General features: G+C 50.3%; 2 protein-coding genes across 8 annotated transcripts in view; both read right to left on the reverse strand.

Moving 5' to 3' along the window:
• Window positions 1-196: 196 nt before the first annotated feature.
• Window positions 197-14,565, reverse strand: SH3D21 (SH3 domain containing 21). 3 transcript variants are annotated; one of them, XM_073007480.1, is made up of 14 exons: window positions 14,256-14,565; window positions 13,938-14,028; window positions 13,728-13,783; window positions 13,590-13,635; window positions 13,346-13,446; window positions 13,080-13,166; window positions 11,955-11,997; window positions 2,477-2,570; window positions 2,330-2,382; window positions 2,109-2,203; window positions 1,022-1,972; window positions 714-988; window positions 563-626; window positions 197-485 (listed from the first exon to the last, which is right to left on the reverse strand). In XM_073007480.1, exons 1-14 carry the CDS (start codon window positions 14,490-14,492, stop codon window positions 414-416), a joined length of 2,265 nt encoding a protein of 754 aa, XP_072863581.1. In that variant the 5' UTR covers window positions 14,493-14,565; the 3' UTR covers window positions 197-413. The 3 variants fall into 3 exon arrangements, with proteins under 3 accessions (XP_072863581.1, XP_037853124.2, XP_007977587.3); XM_037997196.2 differs by having other exon boundaries at window positions 714-1,972; XM_007979396.3 differs by lacking the exon at window positions 13,938-14,028 and having other exon boundaries at window positions 714-1,972; window positions 14,256-14,456.
• A 1,624-nt stretch (window positions 14,566-16,189) lies between these two features.
• THRAP3 (thyroid hormone receptor associated protein 3) overlaps window positions 16,190-23,118 on the reverse strand; it is an 80,178-nt gene continuing 73,249 nt past the window's right edge. For 4 of the 5 annotated variants that reach the window (XM_007979391.3, XM_037997187.2, XM_073007477.1 and 1 more), the window contains 3 exons: window positions 20,417-20,615; window positions 19,805-19,948; window positions 16,190-17,735 (listed from right to left, as the gene is read on the reverse strand). In XM_007979391.3, coding sequence (XP_007977582.1) covers window positions 17,514-17,735; window positions 19,805-19,948; window positions 20,417-20,615 — 565 coding nt within the window. In that variant the 3' untranslated portion in view covers window positions 16,190-17,513. The remainder of the gene's footprint in view (window positions 17,736-19,804; window positions 19,949-20,416; window positions 20,616-23,118) is intronic. The other variant, XM_007979393.3, reaches the window with a different exon arrangement.

Genomic DNA, 23,118 nt, shown 5'->3' on the forward strand with positions numbered 1-23,118 from the left:
AGCTCGCGAGAAGGCCCGCTCGGCTCCTCCCCGGCGCACAGCTGGATTCCGGAATCTAGGCCGGGCGTCAGAGCCCGACCCCGCCTGGGCCCCTCCTGCCCGCCATTTCTCCAGCGCACTGCTGGCGTCCGAAGGAGACACCCTCCCCCGCCCCTCACCATCCGGTGGATAAAAATAGCCGCGCGCAGGCCTTGGGAACGGTAATGGGAGCCACATGTTGGACAGATGTGCCCGGGAGGGACCGTCAGGAATGCGGAGGCCCAGGCCCTGCCCCCGCGCAGGCCCCGCCCCTAGCGACCAGACCGGCGTGGCGCCTTGCGAGGCAGTTTACTTTCTCGCGTTTCCCAAAGTCGTGTGCAAGGACGTGGGTGGCCCCAGCCCGGTCGGGCCGTGGTCCCTTCCCAGGCCTGCCCTCAGTAGGTCTGCGTCTGCGAGTGGATGATGCGCGGGTTCTGGGACTTCTGGGTCCCCTGCATCACCTGGACCTGGCCGGGAGTGAGGTGGAGACTGTGTCAGGGAGCCACCCGCCACCAGCCCCCTCCCGCCAGGACCCGCGCCTCACCTCCAGCCGCCGGCGCTGCTCCTTCTCGCTCTTCAGCTCCTCCCAGATGTCGGTCAGCTTCCTCCTGCGGGCCAAGGCAGAGGTGAGGCGCTGGGCAGGTGAGGGCTAGGGGGGACCCTACCTTCCACAACCCCCGCCACTACCCACTCACTCCAGCTGCACCCCCATCAGCTCCAGCGCCCTCCTTAGAGACTCCACCTCGCCCCTCAGCGAGGTTACGTCGACTCCCTCATTCTTGTTTTCCGTGTAGTTTTGCGGGAGCAAGGAAGGGAGCGTGAGTGTCTCTTGGGAGTCTGGAGACGACTTGATAGGATGTGTTTTTTGGGCAAAGGCTGTTTCTATAGGGGGCACCTCCTCTTTTGGAGCCACTTCCTCTTTCGGGGTCACCTCCTCTTTGGAAGCCACTCCCTCTTTGGGGAGCACCTCCTCTTTGGAAGCCACTCCCCCTTTGGGGAGCACCTCTTTGGAAGCCACTCCCTCTTTGAGGAGCACGTCCTCTTTGGAAGCCACTCCCTCTTTGAGGAGCACGTCCTCTTTGGAAGCCACTCCCTCTTTGGGGAGTACCTCCTCTTTGGAAGCCACTCCCTCTTTTGGGAGCACCTCCTCTCTCAGAGGCCCTTCCTCATTGGGGGATGCCTCCTCTTCAGGGGTCCTCTCCTCTTTGGAAGGTGCCTCCTCTAGAAGGGTTGAAGCCTCTGCCTGGGGGTGGGGCTTCTCAAGGGCAGGCCTGGACGCTGGCCCAGACTTCAACTCAGCCTGGTGTGGGGAGCTGTCCCCTCTAACTAGGGGACATTTCATCTCTCCCAGGCACCTCTCTGAGGAAGGAGGCTGGAGTGGGGGTGCCTCTGGTGTGTGGGCCTTCTCCTGGGATGATGGAGCCTCTTTGGCTACAAAGGACTTGACCTTCTGCAGGGCTTCCTCCGAAGAGAAGTGATGGAATTGAGTGTCATCTCTGGTGGACACCTCTTCTTCAGAAAGCTCTGGGGTCAAGACCTTTTCTAGGGTGGGGGCCTCATCCCCCAGAGGGGCCATCTTTGGATCAGGGACTTTATCCATTGGTGGGACTTCTGGGGCATTGGCCTCTTCCACTGAAAAGACCCTGTCTGGAGTGGAGGGTTTGTCCACAGTCAGGGCCTCCTCTGGGATGGAGTCCTCTGGAGTCATCATCCTCTCTGGGGTGGGGACTATGTCAGGAGCTGGGATCTTCCCCGAGGTGGAGTTCCCTGGGATAGAGGCCTTGTCGCCTAGAGTGAGGGTCTTCTCTGGGGAGGGGACCTTGTCAGGAACCGGGATCTTCTTGGAGACGGGGGCATTCTCTGGAGCTGGGGGCCTCTCTGGGGTTGTGGTCTTGTCCAGCATGGGGGTTCTCTTCACAGAGGGGGCCTTTGCCGGGCTGCTGTGCTCTTCCTCCTGCCATGATGGGAGGTGAAGTCTCAGCTGAGGTGGAGTCTGGTTCCCCTAGGCCTGGGAGACTTCACTCGTGCACACCACAGCTAGGAACCAGCCTCTGCCCAGCCTCCCCTCTCCCATGTCTCCTGCCCCTCACCTGACTGGACACAGAGCGTTGCTGGGGAGTCTGGGTTTTGGATCGCTTTCGGCCAGGGTGACACGAACCCCCACTTTGGAAGCCACCATTGGGGCCTAAGAGAGCAGAACTTCAGGGACCCAAGCCTACTCTGACCCTCAGTCTCTTCCCACCTCTGTCCATCCGCACAGCCACCCCATCCCTGTCCTCCCGTCCTCCCTGCACTGGAGGGCAGCCCTTACCTGAGTCTTGGGAAGTGAGCTTCTGACTGTCCCTGCTGGGTGTCCGAGATGTCCTGGAACATATCTTCATCAGGCCCTCAGGGTGGGGCACAGGGAGGGGCGTTCCTTCTACCCTCCTCCCTCCCCCAACCCTATCCTGCTCCTTACTTGGCTTTGCTGGGCCCAGTGGCGGCTGTCGCTAGTTTCTTGACTGTGGGGAGGGATGTTTTGGGCATCAACTTTTTTGGTTCCTTAATAGGAGCTGGGAAGAGAGAGGAGTGGAGGCTTCATCCATCTGACAGTCGCTGGCCCTGTCTTGTGCTGTGTGCAGGGGACTGTGGGCAGGAGGCTAATCTTGTCTGAGTATGCACCACCGCACCCGGCTAATTTTTCTATTATTATTATTATTATTTTGAGACGGAGTCTCGCTCTGTGCCCAGGCTGGAGTGCAGTGGCGCGATCTTGGCTCACTGCAACCTCTGCCTCTCAGGTTCAAGCAATTCTCCTGCCTCGGCCTCCCGAGTCGCTTGGATTACAGGCAACTGCCACCACGCCTGGCTAATTTTTTGTATTTTTAGTAGAGACAGGGTTTCACTGTGTTAGCCAGGATGGTCTCCATCTCCTGACCTCGTGATCTACCCACCTCAGCCTCCCAAAGTGCTGGGATTACAGGCGTGAGCCACCGCGCCCAGCCCACCCTCAGAATTCTTTATCTTCTCTTTCATTTACTCTCTAAGAGATATCACCCAGTCTTATGGATTTAATTATCAATAAGTCAATGATTCCCAAATTTTCATCTCTAGCTCCTTCCTCTCTGACTCCAGACTCATATCTGACTTCCCTCTCAATATTTACACTTGGAGAGCTGATGGGCATCACACTGTTAGCATATCCCAAACCAATCTCTTGCTTCCCAAACCCATGCCCCTTGAATCTACCCCTCTCCCCACGGTCCCCATCTGGCCCATTTACCCACTTGTTTGGATGACAAATGACTCCTTTTATTTCCTTGTGAGGCACATCCAAACCATCAGTAAATCCTGTCCATACTACTGTCCAGGTATTTCCTGAATTCCATCACTTGTCACCACCTCCACCACTAAGTGCTCTAGATCAAGTCACCGTCACCTTCACCTGGACATTCCAACAGCCTCCAACCTGGGTTTTGGCTGTACCCACCCCACCTAGAGTGTGTTCTTCCCACAGCAGCCAGACTGAGCTCATGTTCTATTGGGGAAGCAGACATAAATACAAGGAGTAAAATACAGTGTGTTAAAGAGTTATTAAGTGTGACTGACAAGACTAGGCAGAGGGGCTGGGCACGGTGGCCCACACCTGTAATCCCGGCACTTTGAGAGGCCAAGTTGGGTAGATCACTTGAGGTCAGGAGTTCAAGACCAGCCTGGTCAACATGGTGAAACCCCGTCTCTACTAAAAACACAAAAATTAGCCAGGTATGGTGTCGTGCGCCTGTAATCTCAGCTACTCCGGAGGCTGAGGCAGGAAAATTGCTTGAACCCAGGAGGGCAGAGGTTGTAGTGAGCCAAGATCGCGCCACTGTACTCCAGCCTGGGCGATGAGAGTAAAACTCTGTCTCAAAAAAACAAAACAAAACAAAAAAACACTAGGCAGAGGAAGGAACCATTTTAAATGGGGTGGCCAGAGAAGGGCACACTAAGGTGACATGAGCATCGCCTGAAGGCAGTTATACACAGTGACATTCAGATTCATAGAAAAACAGCCACTCTGGCTTGTGCACAAGTGCTGATGTTAACTCCTATATATAATCACACGCAGATACGTATACAAATCCACAAATCTGACGGTGGGGGCATGGATCCCACAGCCAGACACCAGGCTCTGAATTTCAGCTCCACTCCTTGCTAGTTGTGTGAGAACTTGCCAAGTGATCTATGCCTCAGTGTCCTCATTTATAAAACATGGACAACTAACACACACCTTTGTAGGGTGGTTGTGAGGTCTGAGTGACTTTTAATACATGCGAGGTGCCCAGAAGACTGTTTGGCAGCCAGATGGTCAAAGCTCAGTAAATGTTAACTTTGACTTCTGCTTCTTACACAGTATGGCTGATTAGATGCTCTGTAGGGTGCCCCATCAGAAAGCAATTACATCCTGCTGAGGACACAATTTTGAGGCACTGTTGGAGTTAAAAGAGGTACAGGAGGTCTACAAAAGAGAGGACTGGGCCAGGTGCAGTGGCTCACACCTGTAATCCCAGCACTCCCAGTGGCTCACGCCTATAATCCCAGCACTTTGGGAGGCTAAGGTGGGAGGATCAACTTGAGGTCAGGAGTTCAAGATCAGCCTGACCAACATGGTAAAACCCCATCTCTACTAAAAAATACAAAAATTAGCCAGGTGTGGTGGCGGGCGCCTGCAGTCCCAGCTATTTGGGGGGCTGAGGCAAGAGAATCGCTTGAACCTGGGAGGTGGAGGTTGCAGTGAGCCAAATCACACCATTGCACTCCAGCCTGGGTAACAAGAGCAAAACTTAGTCTAAAAAAAGAAAAAAGAAAGATAAAGAAAAAAAGAGAGAGAACTGAAGCCAGAAAGGCAGAGGGGGGGCAGCTCTGCTTTGTGGCTACTGAGCCTGGGCCCTGTGGTGTGAAGCCAGGGCCCTGGGCTCTGCTTCCTCAGCTCGCCACAGGCCCCGAGCTCAGTACCACACAGCAGTGCCACCTTTCTTCAGGAGGACCGAAGCGGCTTCTGGTGGGTGGTGTTCTCTGGCCACTGGCAGAAGTAAAAGCAAATTCTCGACCGGGTACCGTGGCTCATGCCTGTAATCCCAACATTTTGTGGGGCCGAGGCAGGTGGATCACCTGAGGTCAGGAGTTCGAGACCAACCTGGCCAACATGGTGAAACCTCATCTCTACTAAAACTACAAAAATTAGCCGGGCATGGTGGCACGTGCCTGTAATCCCAGCTACTAGGGAGGCTGAAGCACGAGAATTGCTTGAACCCGGAAGGAGGAGGTTGCAGTGACTGAGATCACATCACTGCACTCCAGCCCAGGTGACAGAGCAAGACTTCATCTCAAAAAAACAAAACAAAACAAAAAATAAAAGGAAATTCTCGCTGGAAGAAGTCTTCTTCTACTAAGACCTGCAAGAGTCCCACAGATTAAAATCCAGCTATCAGCTCATAAACAAAGGTCACAAAACACGCCAGAGGGCAGGTCACCAAGAATGGAGTCAGCAGACACAACACACAACAGATAGTGGAAGTGTCAGGTAGAGAATACTGAATAGCGGCCGGGCGCGGTGGCTCACGCCTGTAATCCCAGCACTTTGGGAGGCCGAGATGGGCGGATCACGAGGTCAGGAGATCGAGACCATCCTGACTAACACGGTGAAACCCCGTCTCTACTAAAAATACAAAAAAATTAGCCGGGCGCGGTGGCGGGCGTCTGTAGTCCCAGCCACACGGGAGGCTGAGGCAGGAGAATGGCGTGAACCCGGGAGGCGGAGCTTGCAGTGAGTGGAGATTGTGCCACCGCACTCCAGCCTGGGCGACAGAGCGAGACTCCGTCTCAAAAAAAAAAAAAAAAAAAGAGAATACTGAATAGCTATGTATAACATATTTGAAGAAATTCAGGATGTGCATGGAACAAAGGACAATCAGGAATAACCACACAGGTTTGGAAAATTACCACATAGAAAACGGAAATACTAGAGATGAAAAATAGCATTCTTGAAAAAAAAAATGCAACATAAATCCACTTACTTACATGCATATTGCTTATGTTGCCGGTACAGGTTACAGAGCAAACAGAGCCAAAAGGCTAGAGAAAGAATTTATAAACTAGAGGTGCAGTGAGACAAGGAATGAACAGAATGAGAGCAATGTTAGGAGGGAGGAATGACAGAAGCAGGGCTTGGCTCTGGCTGAATGAAGTGGTGGACAAATCCTCTCCTCACAAGGCAACTATGAAGCTGGACAAAAATGATCCAACAGGCCGGGCGCAGTGGTTCACACGTGTAATCCCAGCACTTTGGGAGGCCGAAGTGGGCGGGTCACCTGAGGTCAGGAGTTCAAGACCAGCCTGGCCAACATGGTGAAACGCCCTCTCTGCAAAAATACAGAAATTAGCCGGGCATGATGGTGGGTGCCTGTAATCCCAGCTACTCAGGAGGCTAACGGGGAAGAATCACTTGAACCCAGGAGGTGGAGGTTGCAGTGAGCCGAGATTGTGCCATTGCATTCCAGTCTGGGAGAGAGAGTGAGACTCCTTCCCTACCCCCCAAAAAAGAAAAAAAAAAAAAAATCCAACAACCATTTCAATGCTCTGGAAATTATCCAAAGGCATGAGATAATTTGTGAAGGATTTTTTTTTTTTTTTTTTTTGAGACAGTCTCGCTCTGTCACCCAGGCTGGAGGGCAGTGGCGCGATCTCGGCTCACTACAACCTCCACCTCACAGGTTCAAGCGATTCTCATGCCTTAGCCTCCCAGATAGTTGGGATGACAGGCACCTGCCACCACGCCCTGCTAATTTTTGTATTTTTTGGTAGAGACAGGGTTTCACCACGTTGGCCAGGCTGTTCTCAAACTCGTGACCTCAAGCAATGTGCCCGCCTCAGCCTCTCAAAGTGCTGGGGTAATTTGCAGAGCATTTTGTATGCTTGATAATGTTCTTGCCTAGGGCTGCTTTCATCCCCGGCCCCTCAGCTTGGTCCACATGGATGATCTGCGGGGTAGGACAAACTGAGGATCAGCAGCTTCACTGGCTAAGTTGAAGGCATCTCAATTTGGAGTGTAATCTTGGGATCTGACATTGGTTCAAAAGCATAGCCAACCAAAAAATTAGATAAATGGGACTTCATCAAAATGTAAAACTTTTGTACATCAAGGGACACCATCAGGAAGTGAAAAGACAACCTGAAGAAAGAGAAAAACTTTGGGAGGATGACGTGGATGGATTACAAGGTCAGGAGTTCAAGACCACTTGGGCAACATGGTGAAACCCCGTCTCTACTAAAAATACAAAAATTAGCCAGGTGTGGTGGCGCACACCTGTCATCCCAGCTACTTGGGAGGCTGACGCAGGAAAATCGCTTGAACCCGGGAGGGGGAGGTTTCAGTGAGCTGAGATTATGCCACTGTATTCCAGCTTGGGCAACAGAGCAAGACTAAAAAAAAAAAAGGGAAAATGGGAGAAAATATTGCAAACCATATATGCATATATGTGATTAGGGACTTCTATCTAGAATATATAGAGAACTCTTCTAACTCAATAGGAAAAAGACAAATAATCCAATTTTTTAAATAGGCAAAGGATCCAAACAGACATTTCTCCAAAAGAAATAAGCACATGAAAATATGCTCAGCATCATTAGCCATCAGAGAAATGCAAATCAAACCCATAATGAGATACCACTTCATACCCACCAGGACAGTTTTCATTAAAAAGATAACAGAAAGAGCTGAGTGAAGTGCCTCACAACTGTAATCCCAGTATTTTGGGAGGCCAAAGCAGGAGGATCACTTGAGCATAGGAATTCCAGATCAGCCTGGGCAACATAGCAAGACTTTTTCTCTATGATAAACTTAAAAACTAGCCAGGTGTGGTGGTGCACACCTATAGTCCTAGCTACTCGGGAGGCTGCAGTGGGAGGATCACTTGAGGTCTGAGGCTGCTGTGAGCTCCAATTGTGCCACCACACTCCAGCCTAGGCAACAGAGCAAGACCCTATCTCTCCAAAATAAAAGAGTATACTATGAACAACTTTATGCAAATAATTAGAAAACTTACATAAAATATACTATTAAAAACATGTAACTCCATAACTGATTCAAGAATTTTACCCTGACTTTTGTTTAACTATTAAAGAAATTGAAGAAGTTGTTTAAAATAATCCCATAATGAAAAAAATATGGCAAGATGAATTTACAGACAAGTTTTACCAGCTTGCAAGGAAAGATGATTCCCCTTTTATTTATTTATTTAGAGACAGAGTCTCGCTCTGTCACCCAGGCTGGAGTGCAGTGGCGCGATCTTGGCTCACTGCAACCTCTGCCTCCTGGGTTCAAGCCATTCTTCTGTCTCAGCCTCCTGAGTAGCTGGGACTACAGGCATGTGCCACCACACCTGGCTATTTTTTTGTATTTTGAGTACAGACGGGGTTTCACTGTGTTAGCCAAGATGGTCTCGATCACCTGATCTCATGACCTGCCCGCCTCAGCCTCCCAAAGTGCTGGGATTACAGGCATGAGCCACCATGCCCAGCCGATTCCCATCTTATATAAGATCCACCAGATAGACCAGGCATAGTGGCTCACACCTATAATCCCAGCATTCTGGGAGGCCGAGCCAGGCAGACCACAAGGTCAGGAGTTTGAGACCAGCCTTGCCAACATGGTGAAACCCTATCTCTACTAAAAATACAAAAAAATTTAGCCGGATGTGGTGGTGCACACCCGTAGTCCCAGCTATTTGGGAGGCTGTGACAGAATCAAGTGATTCTCCTGTCTTAGCCTCCCAAGTAGTGTGCACCACCATGCCCAGCTAATTTTATATTTTTAGTAGAGATGAAGTTTCACTATGTTAGCCAGTCTGGTCTTCGAGACCAGGGCGCAGTGGCTCACGCCGGTAATCCCGGGACTTTGGGAGGCTGAGGCAGGCGGATCATGAGGTCAGGAGTTCGAGACCAGCCTGACCAACATAGTGAAACCCCGTCTCTACTAAAAATACAAAAACTAGCCAGGTATGGTGGCGCACACCTGTAATCTCAGCTTCTTGGGAGGCTGAGGCAGGAGAATTGCTTGAACCCGGGAGGTGGAGGTTGCAGTGAGCTGAGATTGCGCCACTGCACTCCAGCCTGGGCAACAGAACAAGACGCTATCTCAAAAGAAAGAAAAAAGAAGAAAAAGGAAAACTAGATTCAAAATCAGGAACTGATGTTCACCATCACTATTTCTATTTAACATCGTATGAGAGATCCTAATTGCTATAATAAATTAATAAAATGAAATTAAAAGGCAGGAATGAAGAGAATGAAACAAAAATTATTCACAAATGACATATCTGTCTTCATAGGAAACTTATAAGAATCTACAAATGAATTACTAGAAATAATCAGAGTTTAGCACCATGGCTGGCTATAAAAACAATATACAAAAATCAATGCATTTCTGTATTCCTGCAATAAACAGAAGAATGTCTGTTTTTTTATTTTATTTATTTATTTATTTATTTATTTTGTATTTTTTTTTTTAGTAGAGATGGGGTTTCACCGTGTTAGCCAGGATGGTCTCGATCTCCTGACCTCGTGATCCGCCCGTCTCGGCCTCCCAAAGTGCTAGGATTACAGGCTTGAGCCACCGCGCCCGGCCGAATGTCTGTTTTTTTAAAGACACATTAAAAACTCTGAGATACCTAAGAATATCTGGGAATAAACCTCATGAAAATTCTAGCTTTATGGCCGGGTGCAGTGGCTCACGCCTGTAATCCCAGCACTTTGGGAGGCCGAGGCAGACAGATCATGAGGTCAGAAGATCAAGACCATCCTGGCTAACATGGTGAAACCCCATCTCTACTAAAAATACAAAAAATTAGCCAGGCGTGGTAGCGGGCACCTGTAGTCCCAGCAAGTCGGGAGGCTGGGGCAGGAGAATGGCATGAACCTGGGAGGCAGAGGTTGCAGTGAGCCAAGATCGCACCACTGCACTCCAACCTGGGCGACAGAGCAAGACTCTGCCTCAAAAAAAAAAAAAAAAAAAAAATTACAGATTATAGTTTTATGCATAAAACTAAGCCAGGCACCATGGCTCACGCCTCTAATCCTAGCACTTTGGGAGGCCAAAACAGGAGAATTGCTTGAGCCCAGGAGTTCAAGACCAGCCTGGGCAACACAGTGAGACCCTGTCTCTACAAAAAGATTAAAAGATTAGCTGCACATGGTGGCTTGTGCCTGTAGTCCCAGCTACAAGACAGGCTGAGGTGGAAGAATCGCTTAAGCCCAGGAGGTTGAAGCTGCAATGAGCTACAATTGCCACTGCACTCCAACCAGGGTAACAAAGACCCAATGACCTTTTCTCGAAAAGAAAAAAGAAACCCCCAAAATTGTATAAAACTCACATGTAGAAAATAATAAATGATGCTGGAACAACTCATTGTCCATAGGGAAAAAGGTATAATTGTATCACTCATTAAAATTATTACTACATGAATAAAAGCACTAATATGAATAGCAACATTTTAAAAGTTTTAATATAGATGATTATCCTTCTAAACTTAGAGCAGGAAATGATTTATTTTTCCTTTTTTTTTTAAGACAGAGTCTCACTCTGTTTCCCAGGCTGAAGTGCAGTGGTGCCATCTAGGCTTACTGCAACCTCCATCTCCTGGGTTCAAGCGATTCTCACGCCTCAGCCTCCCAAGAAGCTGGGATTACAGGTGCCCGCCACCATACCTGGCTAATTTTTGTATTTTTAGTAGAGACGGGGTTTCACCATGTTGGTCAGGCTGGTCTCAAACTCCCGACCTGGTGATCCACCTCACTCAGCCTCTCCAAGTGCTGGGATTACAGGCATGAGCCACTATGCCCTGGTCTCGAAGACCAGACTGGCTAACATAGTGAAACCCCATCTCTACTAAAAATACAAAATTAGCTGGGCATGGTGGTGCACACTACTCAGGAGGCTAAGACGGGAGAATCACTTGAACCCGGGAGGCAGAGGGCAGTGAGCTGGGATTACATCACTGCACTCCAGCCTGGGATTACAGGCACGCCCACCACGCCTGGCTAATTTTTATATTTTTAGTAGAGACAAGGTTTTCCCATGTTGGCCAGGCTGGTCTTGGAACTCCTAACCTCAGGTGATCCACTTGCCTTGGCCTCCCAAAGTGCTGGGATTACAGGCGTGAACCACTGTGCCTTGCCTGTGGGTGTTAAATTTTATAACATATGTGTTACATATACTTTTGACATGTGTCAAATATTACATTAAAAGATAAGTAAGGCTGGGTGCGGTGGCTCACACCTGTAGTCCCAGCACTTTGGGAGGCCGAGGCGGGTGGATCACGAGGTCAGGAGATCGAGACCATCCTGGCTAACATGGTGAAACCCCGTCTCTATTAAAAATACAAAAAATTAGCTGGGTGTGGTGGCAGGTGCCTGTAGTCCCAGCTACTTGGAAGGCTGAGGCAGGAGAATGGTGTGAACCCAGGAGGCAGAGCTTGCAGTGAGCCGAGATCACGCCACTGCACTCCAGCCTAGGCGACAGAGCGAGACTCCGTCTCAAAAAAATAAATAAAAAAAGATAAATAAAAAGACATTCTACAGACTCACGGACAGAGCTATTCACTGACAGATAAGACATGTGAACATATACAGTCTTATATATGAAGAGACAGATTCATACGTTTCCTTACAAAATGAAACAAATCTATACCCACCAAGAGCCACATTCTCAAGACACACAGAGAAACACTAACATATTAACACACACACAAACTGACCCACACATTGATTCACATACATTCCTACCCAGCTCTTGGCCCACAGGTGAGGGGACTCCTATAGGGGCATACTGGACCACTGGGGTGCTGTGCGTGTTTATAAGCAACTGGACTGGTGGGTCTCCCAGAGAATACCCCCCAATTCCGGGTTCCCTGGGCACTCACCTGATTGCCGAGAAACCACTTTCCGTGGGACCAGCTTCTTGATCTATGCAGAAAAGAAGTAAAGGGTGAGCATCCCTAATCTAAAAATCAGAAATCCAAAATGCAGGCCAGGCACAGTGGCTCACACCTATAATCCCAGCATTTTGGGAGGCCAAAGTGGGTGGATCACTTGAGGACAGAAGTTCAAGACCAGTCTGGTCAACATGGCAAAATCCCGTCTCTATTAAAAATACAAAAATTAGCCAGATGTGGTGGCATGCACGTGTAATCCCAGCTACTCTGGAGGCTGAGGCAGGAGAGTCGCTTCAACCTGGGAGGTTGCAGTGAGCGTCCATCCTGCCACTGCACTCCAGTCTGGGCAACAGAGCGAGACTCTGTCTCAAAAAAAAAAAAAAAAATTCAAAAATGCTCCAAAATCTGAAACTTTTTGAGTGCCAATATAACGCCTTAAGTGGAAAATTCCATACCCGACCTAACTCATGTTACAGGTCTCAGTCAAAATTTTGTTTCATGCACAAAATTATTAAAAATACTGCATAAAATCACCTTCAGGCTATGGTTTAAGGTGTATATGCAACATAAATGAATTTCGTGTTTAGGTTTGGGTCCCATTCCCAAGCTTTTTGTTTTTTTTTTTTTTGAGATGGAGTCTTGCTCTTGTCACCTAGGCTGGAGTGCAATGGCACAATCTGGGCTCACTGCAACCTCCGCCTCCTGAGTAGCTGGGATTACACATGAGTACACAGCTCGGCCACCACGCCAAGCTGATTTTTGTATTTTTAGTAGAGACGGGGTTTCACCATGTTGGCCAGGCTAGTCTTGAACTCCTGACCTTGTGATCCACCTGCCTCGGCCTCCCAGAAGTGCTGGGATTACAGGTGTGAGCCACAGCGCCTGGCAGCTATCTCAAGTATATGCAAAAATTCCCAAATCCGAAACACTTCTGGTCCCGAACCTTTTGGATAAGGGATACTCAACTGGTATTATATTCCAAAAGGAGCCGCCACATGTCTAGGTCCACTCTCATTTAGTGACCCTCCAGTTAGGTCCGGAGAGTGCCATGATCCCCACCTTTGTCCAAAATAGCCTGCCCCCACCACCTGAGCGTCTTGGCTCTGTACTCACTGGCGGTGGTGGGAGTACGAAGTTGTCTGGAAAAACTCCTCTTCGTCCTTGACACTCTCCTTCCCACCAGCCCTTATCCTCTGTGGTCTGGGAAAGAAACACGCCGGTGGGGAGGTGAGCTAGGTCCCCCAAGGTCCTTTCCGGGGTCCCACTCCTTCTTATAGATGTAATTTCAACATTTATTTTAGATTCAGGGGGTACACGTGCAGGTCTACCCTTTCTCAACACCCACTTCCCTGGGCCCCCCCACCCTGTTCCTCTCACACCTTGCTGAGTACTTTCACCACGTCCCCCCTCCGCAGCGTCAACTCGTCTGGGGCCTCAGGCTGGTAGTCAAACAGGACCCTGTAGGCCTCAGGGTGGGAGACTGGGAAGAGGTCAGTCCACTGTCCTCTGAAGCCAAGCCTCCCCCATTCATCAGCAACCCCCGCCTCCATCAGCCCAGCTGGCCCCAAGTCACAACCTTGGGAGTGGCTGAGGGGGTGGGGGACCCTTTGGATGGGTGCTCACCTGTCTGCAGGTAGTCTGGAGGGCTGTCATAGGCCAGGCTGCTCAGCTAGTGGGGGAAGGAGCAGGGAGGAACCAGATGAGCCTCCAACCACCCCAAGAGGAACTCACCACCTCTGTGCCCACTCTGAGCCAAGTTACCTTGGGAGGCCGCTGGGGACCAGGGCTGACTGAAGGCATGTCTGGGTTACCAAAGCCTGGTGAGGGACAGTGAGGTTAGGGAGGGTGCTAATTCACAGGTTAGGTCATGGGAGAGGGTCAAAGGGGTCACAGGGTCAGGATATGTGAATCACAGGCTCATGCCACTGGGAGGGTCATTGGAGATTGCGAGTCACAGGGTCGAGGTCTCACTTGGGGGCCCACTGTCCAGCAATTCCACAAAGTTGGATGGGAAGGCTCCCAGCTGCCCGTTCTTCTTCCCCAGCCACCAGCCGTCCTCAATCTGGGGAGGGGGGAGGACGCAGGGGCATCTGGTTCTGCCCCAAGGATCCCTAGGACAATCTTCCACCCTTGGTTCTGCCCAAGCGCCCCTTCCTCCCTCTATCCCGTGCTTCCCCATATCTGCGCCGTTGCCATTCCCACTGTCCACACCCTCACTTCCCACCCCGCTCACTTGGGAGGCGTGTTGCATCATCTTTCCCCAAACGGTCCCATCACCTCACCCCTCACCTCCTTTATCATTTCCACGATCTCCCCAGCTTGCAGCTTCAGCTCGTCCGCCTGCTCTGGGCTGTAGTTGAAGTTCACTTTGCACCATCTTTGGGGCCCCGGGTATTTGGCAGGATGACCTAGCACCGGACAAGCGCACCAGAGATCGAGCCGGACGCCCCAGTACGAGGAGCTGGGGGTAGCGCTAGGCGCGCACGTAGCCTTTGGTACCTCCAGCCCCGCCCCAGGGCGGAGCATTGTACTCGAGAACCAATCACAGGCCGCAGAGCGGACCCCGGGGCCCCGCCCAGAGCCGCGCCCGTCACCAAGAGCTAGAGGCGCCGGGGTCGCACTGACTCTGCGCGCCCGCCCACCGGACCCCGTCCCGGACCTTGCGCTCACCTCGGCGGCGCGCACAGCGCGGTCTCTGCGCCTCTCTGGAACCCCGCAGGGTCTCTGGGATCTCCTGGGAATCAGGGCACGGGGAAGGCGCTCTCAGCTCCCGCGGGGCGCGCGCTGAGACCCCACAGCCCGCCCCTGGCTCGGCCTCACCTGCACCAGGCTCTCGGGGAAGAGGCCACAGCGGCCCCCCAGCTCTCCGCGAAGCCAGCCCCGCGTGGGCACCCAGCGCACCTGCCGGACCACGTCCCCGGGCGCCAGACTCAGCTCGTCCTCCTTCTGCGCGCGGTATCCGGCCAGGACGAGGACCTCTGCGGGCGGAAGACGGGGCCGGCGCGCGGCTCAGAAAGACCCAGGCGGGGCAGCCTGGCCAGGGCGGGCGTGTCCCCAGGCACCGTAGAGGGCAGCGGGGGCCGGGGGGTGGTGTGGGCTCTTGCCATGTCCACGGTTGCAGAGAGAGGCCACCTCAAAGCCTCCGCACTTACCCATGGTTTCCGGGGCGCCCTCCAGAGCCTGGAGAGAGCTCCTGCTGACGGCCGAGTACTGGGCCCGCGCAGGGTGCGACCGGAGGCAAGAGAGTAGGGTAAAGGAGGCGTAGCCGCCAGCCGATAGGTCGGGCCAGGTGCTGGGAGTGGGTGTGGAGAGGGGGCGGCCCGGCTCAGCAGGTTCAGCCCCCAACCCTGGGGTGAGGAGGACTCTAGGGTCTCTGGCCTGTGCAGCGGTTACAGCTCCGTCACAGGCTTTTCCCGCCTACGTAAATTTTAGGCCAGCCGCCTCTCCCTTTCGCTCAGCTTTGCCCGGAGGCTCCCAGCTACAATTTGCAGAGCCTTCCCAGGCCCACCCTCCCCCAGCTCACAAGCTTTTGGCTTCAGGGGAAAAGGTGGGGAGAGGCACATACCAGGGTGGGGTCCCCCAGCAGGTAGCAACCGCTCTAAACCGGCCTTGAGTGAACGAAGTGGCTGCCCTTGTACCAGCAGTAACTTTTGAGTGGACACTTCCAGTCTTTCTTGCACGGCGTACTCCTCTCTGGCCGCGTACCCAGCCTCTACCCCCATATAGGAAGGAGACAGCAAAGACCCCTGCTTTGGGGCCAGAGGTCTGGTTTGGTTTGGTTTCAGAAAACACCTCCAGGTTCTCCCTGGGAGTTAGGCGGGGAGAATGAACTTTACGAGCTTCCAAGGTTTCTGCTCACAGTTGAGCCCCCAGCCGGCAGGAGTCTGAATGTTAGGGCCCACGGCCAGTCCATGTGGGATAGGCTCTTTCAGGTAGAAGGCTGAGCCTACTAACCACATCCCTTGACCCCTGCCCCACCACCACGGAGGAAGCCAAAGTCCTTGCCTATGACACCAGCGGAAAAAATCTGTTTCTCCTGGGGTGTCCAAGGTACACAATGCTCCTCCCAGGAATGACTGTGTCTGTCTGGGACTTCAACAGCCTGCGCAAGGCCCCACAGGCCCTTTGTCTTTCAGGTTTTCTGAAACTGTTGTGAGAAGTTATCTACCACCCTCAACACACACACACACACACACACTCAGGGTGACAATGAACAAAGCCCGTTTACATCTGCCGCTTCATTTATTTTATTTGCAGGAGGAGTTGAAACAAATTTTAAGGGAGATTTTCATTTTCCCCCTAAACATGAATCATTCAAGTAAAACCAACTTAACTATAGAAATGTAGCAAAGTAAGGGGAAAGCAGCACAACAACCCAAGAGGCAAAGGCTGGGGGGAGAGGTGGGTGCAGTCCGCATATAACATATGCATAAATGCCTTATGATTCACCTGCTCAGGACCGCCTCCCCAGAAGGCAAGCACAAGGACCCATTTTAAGAGGATGTTTCCCCCCAAACATCTGAGAATGCTTCAACTTAAACAGCTTAAGGTTAAAGACAAGAAAGAAAAAAAAAAAAAAAAACCCCATGAACCACCCAGCCATAACCACCTTCCTTAATCGATCACAGGAGTTTCTTTTCATTTTATAAAAAGATTAATAAAAAATATTGAAAAAATTTTCTCATCTTATATTTGTAAAGATAATAGAATTCATAAGTTTCTTAGAAAACAGACCAGACACTGCCCTCCAGTTTCCACCCCGTTGCTGGGAGGATCAGCAGGACTAGAAAGTTTGGGATACTGGAGCTGCTGGTGGAGAATAGGGAAGTCCAGCCCAGAAGAAATCAGGAAATAGGGTTCAGGGGCACGTGAGGTGTGGTTAGGAGCAACTCCACGTGATACATGGCTGCGCAGAAAAGGGGAACACAAGGTGGTTGGAAAGGCCTTAAACTCCTCCTTGACATACAAAACCGGTTTTTACAAAGATCCAAGCAGTTTGGTCCCAAACTGAGGTGAACACTTCAAAGTTTATTCACATGCTTTGTTTTCTCTTTCAAGAATCAAAGTTTCCCAAATTAAATGTTTCTAATATTACTACATATGCCTAAAAAAAGAAAAAAAAAGAAGGGCTTTTAAAATCAGGACAGGGGAGAAGAGATTGAAAATCATCGAATTAGTCCTCTTAGCTCCAAATGAAAAGAAATTAGAACAAAACTGTTGGTTTCTAATAGGAAACAAAAATCCAAGCATCGCTCTCCTGCCCTACCCCTGCCCCCACCCCCACACACCAACAACAAATGAGAAAAACAGCTAAAGCCCAATGCATTGTGTTCTGCTCAAGAGCTGGGCCTGACCCCCGGGCTCCACGGCCAGCCTCCTCTGTCCAGTGGGAGACAGTGCCAGGGATGCCTTTTGTGGTAGTACAATCTGCACGGCTGGTGGGGGGTGGGGGTAGGATTTACGCAATCTTCTTGAGGTTCCTCTGTTAAGCCAGCCATCTTCCCAGTGCCTCTCTCCCCTGGGCAGGAATCCCATCAATGGTGGCCCCTACTCGGCTGTGGGCTGTATATTGTCCTTCTCTTCTCGGTTCTCTGTCCCACTCTCGTCGTCTTCAATCTCCCCTTCCTCCCCACTGAACTTGTCATGGGCCCACTTGGGGCTGGTACTTGATTTCCGGAACATGAACCGGCCCCGACCCCGAGGAAAGGTTCCTCGGCCCCGGCCCCGGCTCACCCACTTGTCACTGCCTTCTCCTTCACGGTCATCATGCTGAGGGGAAAGAAAATTGCCATCAGTGCCAGAGTGAATAAGATGTGGCCAGAGCTCTCTCCTCTGCACCCGCCCAAATGTGCCTTTCCCAAAAGAACCTGTGCCCTAAACCCAGCCTTTTGCTCCTTTTCTGCACTTCTCCCTGTCCCCTGCTCCAAAAATGCCAGTGGTTCAGATCCACAAGAATATCAGTTGAGTGATTTAGAAATTTTAAGGTAACAGCTTGAGCATTGTAATGATGATGAGGACGATGATGATGATGATTCACTGAGCATGAACCCTTCATAGTTTAAGGAAAATAAAAAAGTCACTGAGCACTGAAGTAAGACATTTATATACTATCTCATTTAATCCTCATATCTACCCTATCATTATCACCTCCCACTCTGCAAACGAGGAAAAAGCTTAGGAACTTTAAGCAACTCCATATGATTTAGTATATCCTCTCTCAAAGGATGGGTCTGAGAAAGCCAATCACACCAAAACGTGAAACTCCATGTGAACTGGGTTGCTAAGCAGTTAAGAAAGGAGGCAATGCGGCTGGGTGCAGTGGCTCATGCCTATAATCCTAGCACTTTGGGAGGCCGAGGTGAGCGGATTGCCTGAGCTCAGGAGTTCGAGACCAGCCTGGGCAACACGGTGAAACCCCTGTCTCTATTAAAATATTTAAAAAAAAAAAAAAAAAAAAAGGCCAGGCATGGGGGTGTGTGCCTGTAGTTCCAGCTATTCGGGAGGCTTGAGGCAGGAGAACCGCTTGAACCCAGGAGGCAGAGGCTGCAGTGAGCCGAGATAGTGTCACTGCACTCCAAATGCTCAGAATCCAATGCTGGGGCTGGGGCTCTTCCTGACCCTCCAACTCCACTCTCATTTTGTATCTCCCCTGTTTTATGCAAGGAGGCAGTGTGACAGAGTAGGAAGAACACTTAACCTACATTTCGTTTTTTTTTTCTTTTTCACTTAGTTCAAGGAAAGGATTAACCTACATTTCAAACAATCCTTGCTCTGACAATCTCATGAGACAGAAGGAAGGATCCAATCAAACAATGAATGAGAAAACATTTTGAAAACCAGCAGTCATTACCTTATCAGCCCCAAGACTTCAGAACCTAAACCACCCCCCACACAAGCTTGGGTCTTAGGCTCTTGGAGCTCAGCTCAGCAGAGGTGTCAGCTTCTTCTGACCACGGCTGCTTGTTCACACTAAATAAATCAGGCTGGCAATACTCTCTCAGGTGGCAGACAGGGGCAAGAGAGATGGCCTTTAATCCTTCCCCTACAGCAGTCCCACTCCAGCACCCAACCTGGGCCCATCCAACTACAATTCCCTAAAGATAAGTTCAAAGGTCCTCTAGTAGCCTCAAAGCAGCTACCAGCAGCAGCAACCCTAGAAAAGGGATGGTGGCCATGCACAGGAAACACAAAACCTGTTTCCTAGCTGTCCAACTGACAATATAGATTCATTCCAGCCATTCTAGCAGGTGATGGAGATATAACACTCACACCAGCCTGGATCTTCGCCTGCTGTTACATACCAAGGCCAAGAGTGCTCACTCAAGGCCAGGTACTTCAGCCTATAAAAGTTCTAATCTGAAGGAGGCCCAGAGTGCAGGGGAATGATTAACAGCTTAGATGAGAGAAGCCCCAGTGGCATTTCATTTTGGAGAGACATCCCTTTCCTCAAAGAGATCCTGAGCTGTCTTTCTTGTCATTCTTGCATGAAGGAGTGGCAGTGAGGGACAGCAGCATTGAGGAAGGGTTATGGCTCTATCCACAGGAATGAGGGAGGCTGAGGGTGGGGTGGTGGTTGAGCAGTAAAACAAGTTCACAGACTAAAAAGACAAGACCAACGCTTCTTGCTTATCTTGGAAACCATAAACATCTTCAATGATAAACCCTTTGAAGACCAGGACTGCCTCTCTAGAGGACACCCATCCAGTTAGCACACCCCAGTGCAATATTCCTGCACATAAACTTAATCGCAGTTTTGGACAAACTAATTAAGGCCTGGTATCAGCTACTGTGTGTGTCAAAGGCCCTCTGACCCTTCCTGGTTATCCCCAGACACATACCAAGTAATACTTCTTGCTTTTGGGTGTGTACTCTGGGTCCCACTCCTCTTCCCGGTTTCTTTTTTGAAAATCGTTGTTGCTGTTGTTGTTATTGTTCCCAGAGTAGTTGCCTCTGCCCCAGCCTCTTCCTCTGGCTCTAAACTGCTATTGCAATAAATGAGGGAAAAAGGAACAAAGGATCATGCCAGGAATGGGGAACAAACCCCCCTGCTTTCTGTTCAAACACTTTTCTGGGGTGGAATAGACAGCTGTCTTCCAGTGATATGCTGGTCAGCTGGTTTCCAGCCATTCCCTTTCTGCTCATCTCAAGTCTGTAGCCTACACAGAGGACAAACCTGCCCCAAGGGCCTCCCTATAAACAGCAGTAGTCGAAGTAAGTGGGGGAAGTTCTGAGACCAGAAGCTGTAAGAGGCTTTCTAGCTAAGTGATTATGAACAGAAAAGCAACAAAAAACGGAAAGGCCAGGAAATGTGGGAAGGAGAACCAAAGATTCCAGGGTCTTTGGATTGGATTACTTATGTCAAAGGCAACAAAACTGGTATTCTGATGAAATATAATCAGAGTTGGTAGAAGCAAGGGGCTTAGAGAAAGGGGGAGAGGGGAGGGTCTTACAAAGGTTCCTCGAGCTCTGCCACCTCCTCTTTCACTTGGACCCACAAAGTCTTTGGTCCCCAGTCTTGATTTGTCAAAGCCCGTGGTGCTCTCCTCTCTTTCCTCTGTCTCTTCAGTGTACTCTTCTGCTTTGTAGGAGTGAGATGACTGGGAGGAAGAGGAGGAGGATCTGGACCTGTCTCTTGCTCTCCGATGCTTCCTGTGAAAAGAGAAGAGCCAGGGTAATCAATCATCTTCTAGGGGACACTGCTTGGCTGGGGCCTCATGGATAAGCACAGGACAATCAAAAGTGTGCCTGTGATGAAGAAACTGATGATGAGTAACCTTATAAAACCAGCTCACGGCCAGGCGCAGTGGCTCAAGCCTGTAATCCCAGCACTTTGGGAGGCCGAGACGGGCGGATCACGAGGTCAGGAGATGGAGACCATCCTGGCTAACACGGTGAAACCCCGTCTCTACTAAAAATACAAAAAACTAGCCGGGCGAGGTGGCGGGCGCCTGTAGTCCCAGCTACTCCGGAGGCTGAGGCAGGAGAACGGCGTAAACCTGGGAGGCGGAGCTTGCAGTGAGCTGAGATCCGGCCACTGCACTCCAGCCAGGGCTACAGAGCAAGACTCCGTCTCAAAAAAAAAAGAGAAAAAAAAACCCAGCTCACCCCCAACCTACCCACCCAAGATACTTCCCCTCAATTCTGTCAGTCATGTTCAGTGACACATCTATGTCTGAGTCTGTGATAAACATATGACATACACAGAAGCAGGAACAAAACACAGTCCATGGCCTCCAGTAGCTCAGTCTAAGATACAGGCATGAATTAATAAGGGAGAAGGAAATTAACACTATATTGAGAGCTCCGAAGTATCTGGTATTGGGCCAGATAAATAGCTCTGTATATTATCATTGGTTAGTGCTATTACTTTTATTTCTTACAGGAATGCTACCTGTCTTATAGGGTTCTCTAAATAAACAATGTGTTTAAACACTTTATACCAACATAGCTGGCATGCAGTAAAGGGCAATAGGACTCAGTATTATTTCCCTCATTTTCTAGGTAGGAGGCTCAGGTGAGAGAGCCGAGCAGAGCCCGGATTCTAACCTAGCTCTAATTATACGATGACTCCACATACTACCTCCCACTGAGCTCAAACAGGTTGTGTCACTAAGCCTAGGATCTGGCGTAACTCTCCCAGAGTTATGTCCCTTCCCTTTCCTTCATCTGGGGGAAATTACAGACTAGGGCAAATTATCTTAATACGATGAGTCACTGTCTATGTACTAAGGTCAGTACCAGCCCTGCCATGTGATAGTGGAGGTTACTGAATACCTCTAGGGGGCAACAAGGCCAGGATCCCAGGAGTAGAGGAGTAGCAGAGCCAGCCAAATGTCAGTAACCTATCATTGTCCTTCCCTCCCTCAGTCTTCCGTTATGAAAGGTATCATGCTCCCTGCTCCTCACCTACACATACTTACTCATACAAAGGGGAAATCTAAGTTACTGTCATAGGACTGACATAACTTCAACTGTGACCCCACTAAACATCCGTGCTATTTCAAGAGGTTTTCAAAAATAATACTCTCTAGCCAGGCATAGTGGCTCTCTCCTGTAATCCCAGCACTTTGGGAAGCCAAGGCGGCTGGATCACTTGAGGTCAGGAGTTTAAGACCAGCCTGGCCAACATGGCAAAACCCCATCTCTACTAAAAATACAAAAATTAGCTGGGTGTGGTGACAAGCATTTGTAATCCCAGCTACTCAGGAGGCCGAGACAGGAGAATCACTTGAACCCAGGAGGCAGAGTTTGCAGTGAGCCGAGATCATACTGCACTCCAGCCTGAGCGACAAAGTGAGACTCTACCTTAAGAAAAAAAAAAAAAAAAAACTCTCAAAAGGCCTCAAATTTGAGTCTTAGCATTGTCTCTTTTTTTTGTTGTTGAGACAGAGTCTCCCTCTATCTCCAGGCTGGAGTGCAGTGCTGCGATCTTGGCTCACTGCAACCTCCACCTCCTGGGTTTAAGCAATTCTCCTGCCTCAGCCTCCTGAGTAGCGGGAATTACAGGTGCCCACCACTATGCCCGGCTACTTTTTGTATTTCTAGTAGAGACAGGGTGTCACCATGTTAGCCAGGATGGTCTCAATCTCCTGACCTCATGCTCTGTTCACCTCGGCCTCCCAAAGTGCTGGGATTACAGGCGTAAGCCACCACACCTGGCCAGCATTGTCTCTTATCAGCTGTGTGACCTGGGTAAGTCATTCTTCAGTTATATAAAAAAAAGTTCTGGCTGGGCGTAGTGGCTCATGCCTGTAATTCCAGCACTTTGGGAGGCCAAGGTAGGCAGACTGCTTGAGTCCAGGAGTTCTAGACCATCCTGGGCAACATGGCAAAACCTCAACTCTGTAAGAAATACACAATTAGCCAGGCATGATGGTGTACACCTGTAGTCCCAGCTGATTGGGAGGTTGAGGTGGGAGGATCACTTGAGCCCAGGAGGTCAAAGCTGCAGTAGGTCAGTGATAACATCACCGCACTCCAGCCTGGGTGACAGAGCAAAACCCTGTCTCAAAACGGGCCAGGTGTGGCAGCTCATGCCTGTAATCCCAATGCTTCGGGAGGCCAAGGAGGTGGGTGGGAATCACTTGAGGCCAAGAGTTCAAGACCAGCATGGGAAACATAGCCAGCCCTTGTCTCTAAAAAAAATTTAAAA

This window comes from Chlorocebus sabaeus, chromosome 20 (genome assembly GCF_047675955.1).
Source record: "Chlorocebus sabaeus isolate Y175 chromosome 20, mChlSab1.0.hap1, whole genome shotgun sequence".
Lineage (NCBI taxonomy): Eukaryota > Metazoa > Chordata > Mammalia > Primates > Cercopithecidae > Chlorocebus > Chlorocebus sabaeus.

Coding starts and splice junctions, on each gene's coding strand:
- SH3D21 (XM_037997196.2), bottom strand. CDS start 14,492: ATGCTCCGCCCTGGGGCGGGGCTGGAGGTACCAAAGGCTACGTGCGCG. Junction 13,784..13,937: donor GCTGGACAGTGGGCCCCCAA/GTGAGACCTCGA, acceptor GTCCCTCACCAG/GCTTTGGTAACCCAGACATG. Junction 486..562: donor AGCAGCGCCGGCGGCTGGAG/GTGAGGCGCGGG, acceptor ACTCCCGGCCAG/GTCCAGGTGATGCAGGGGAC.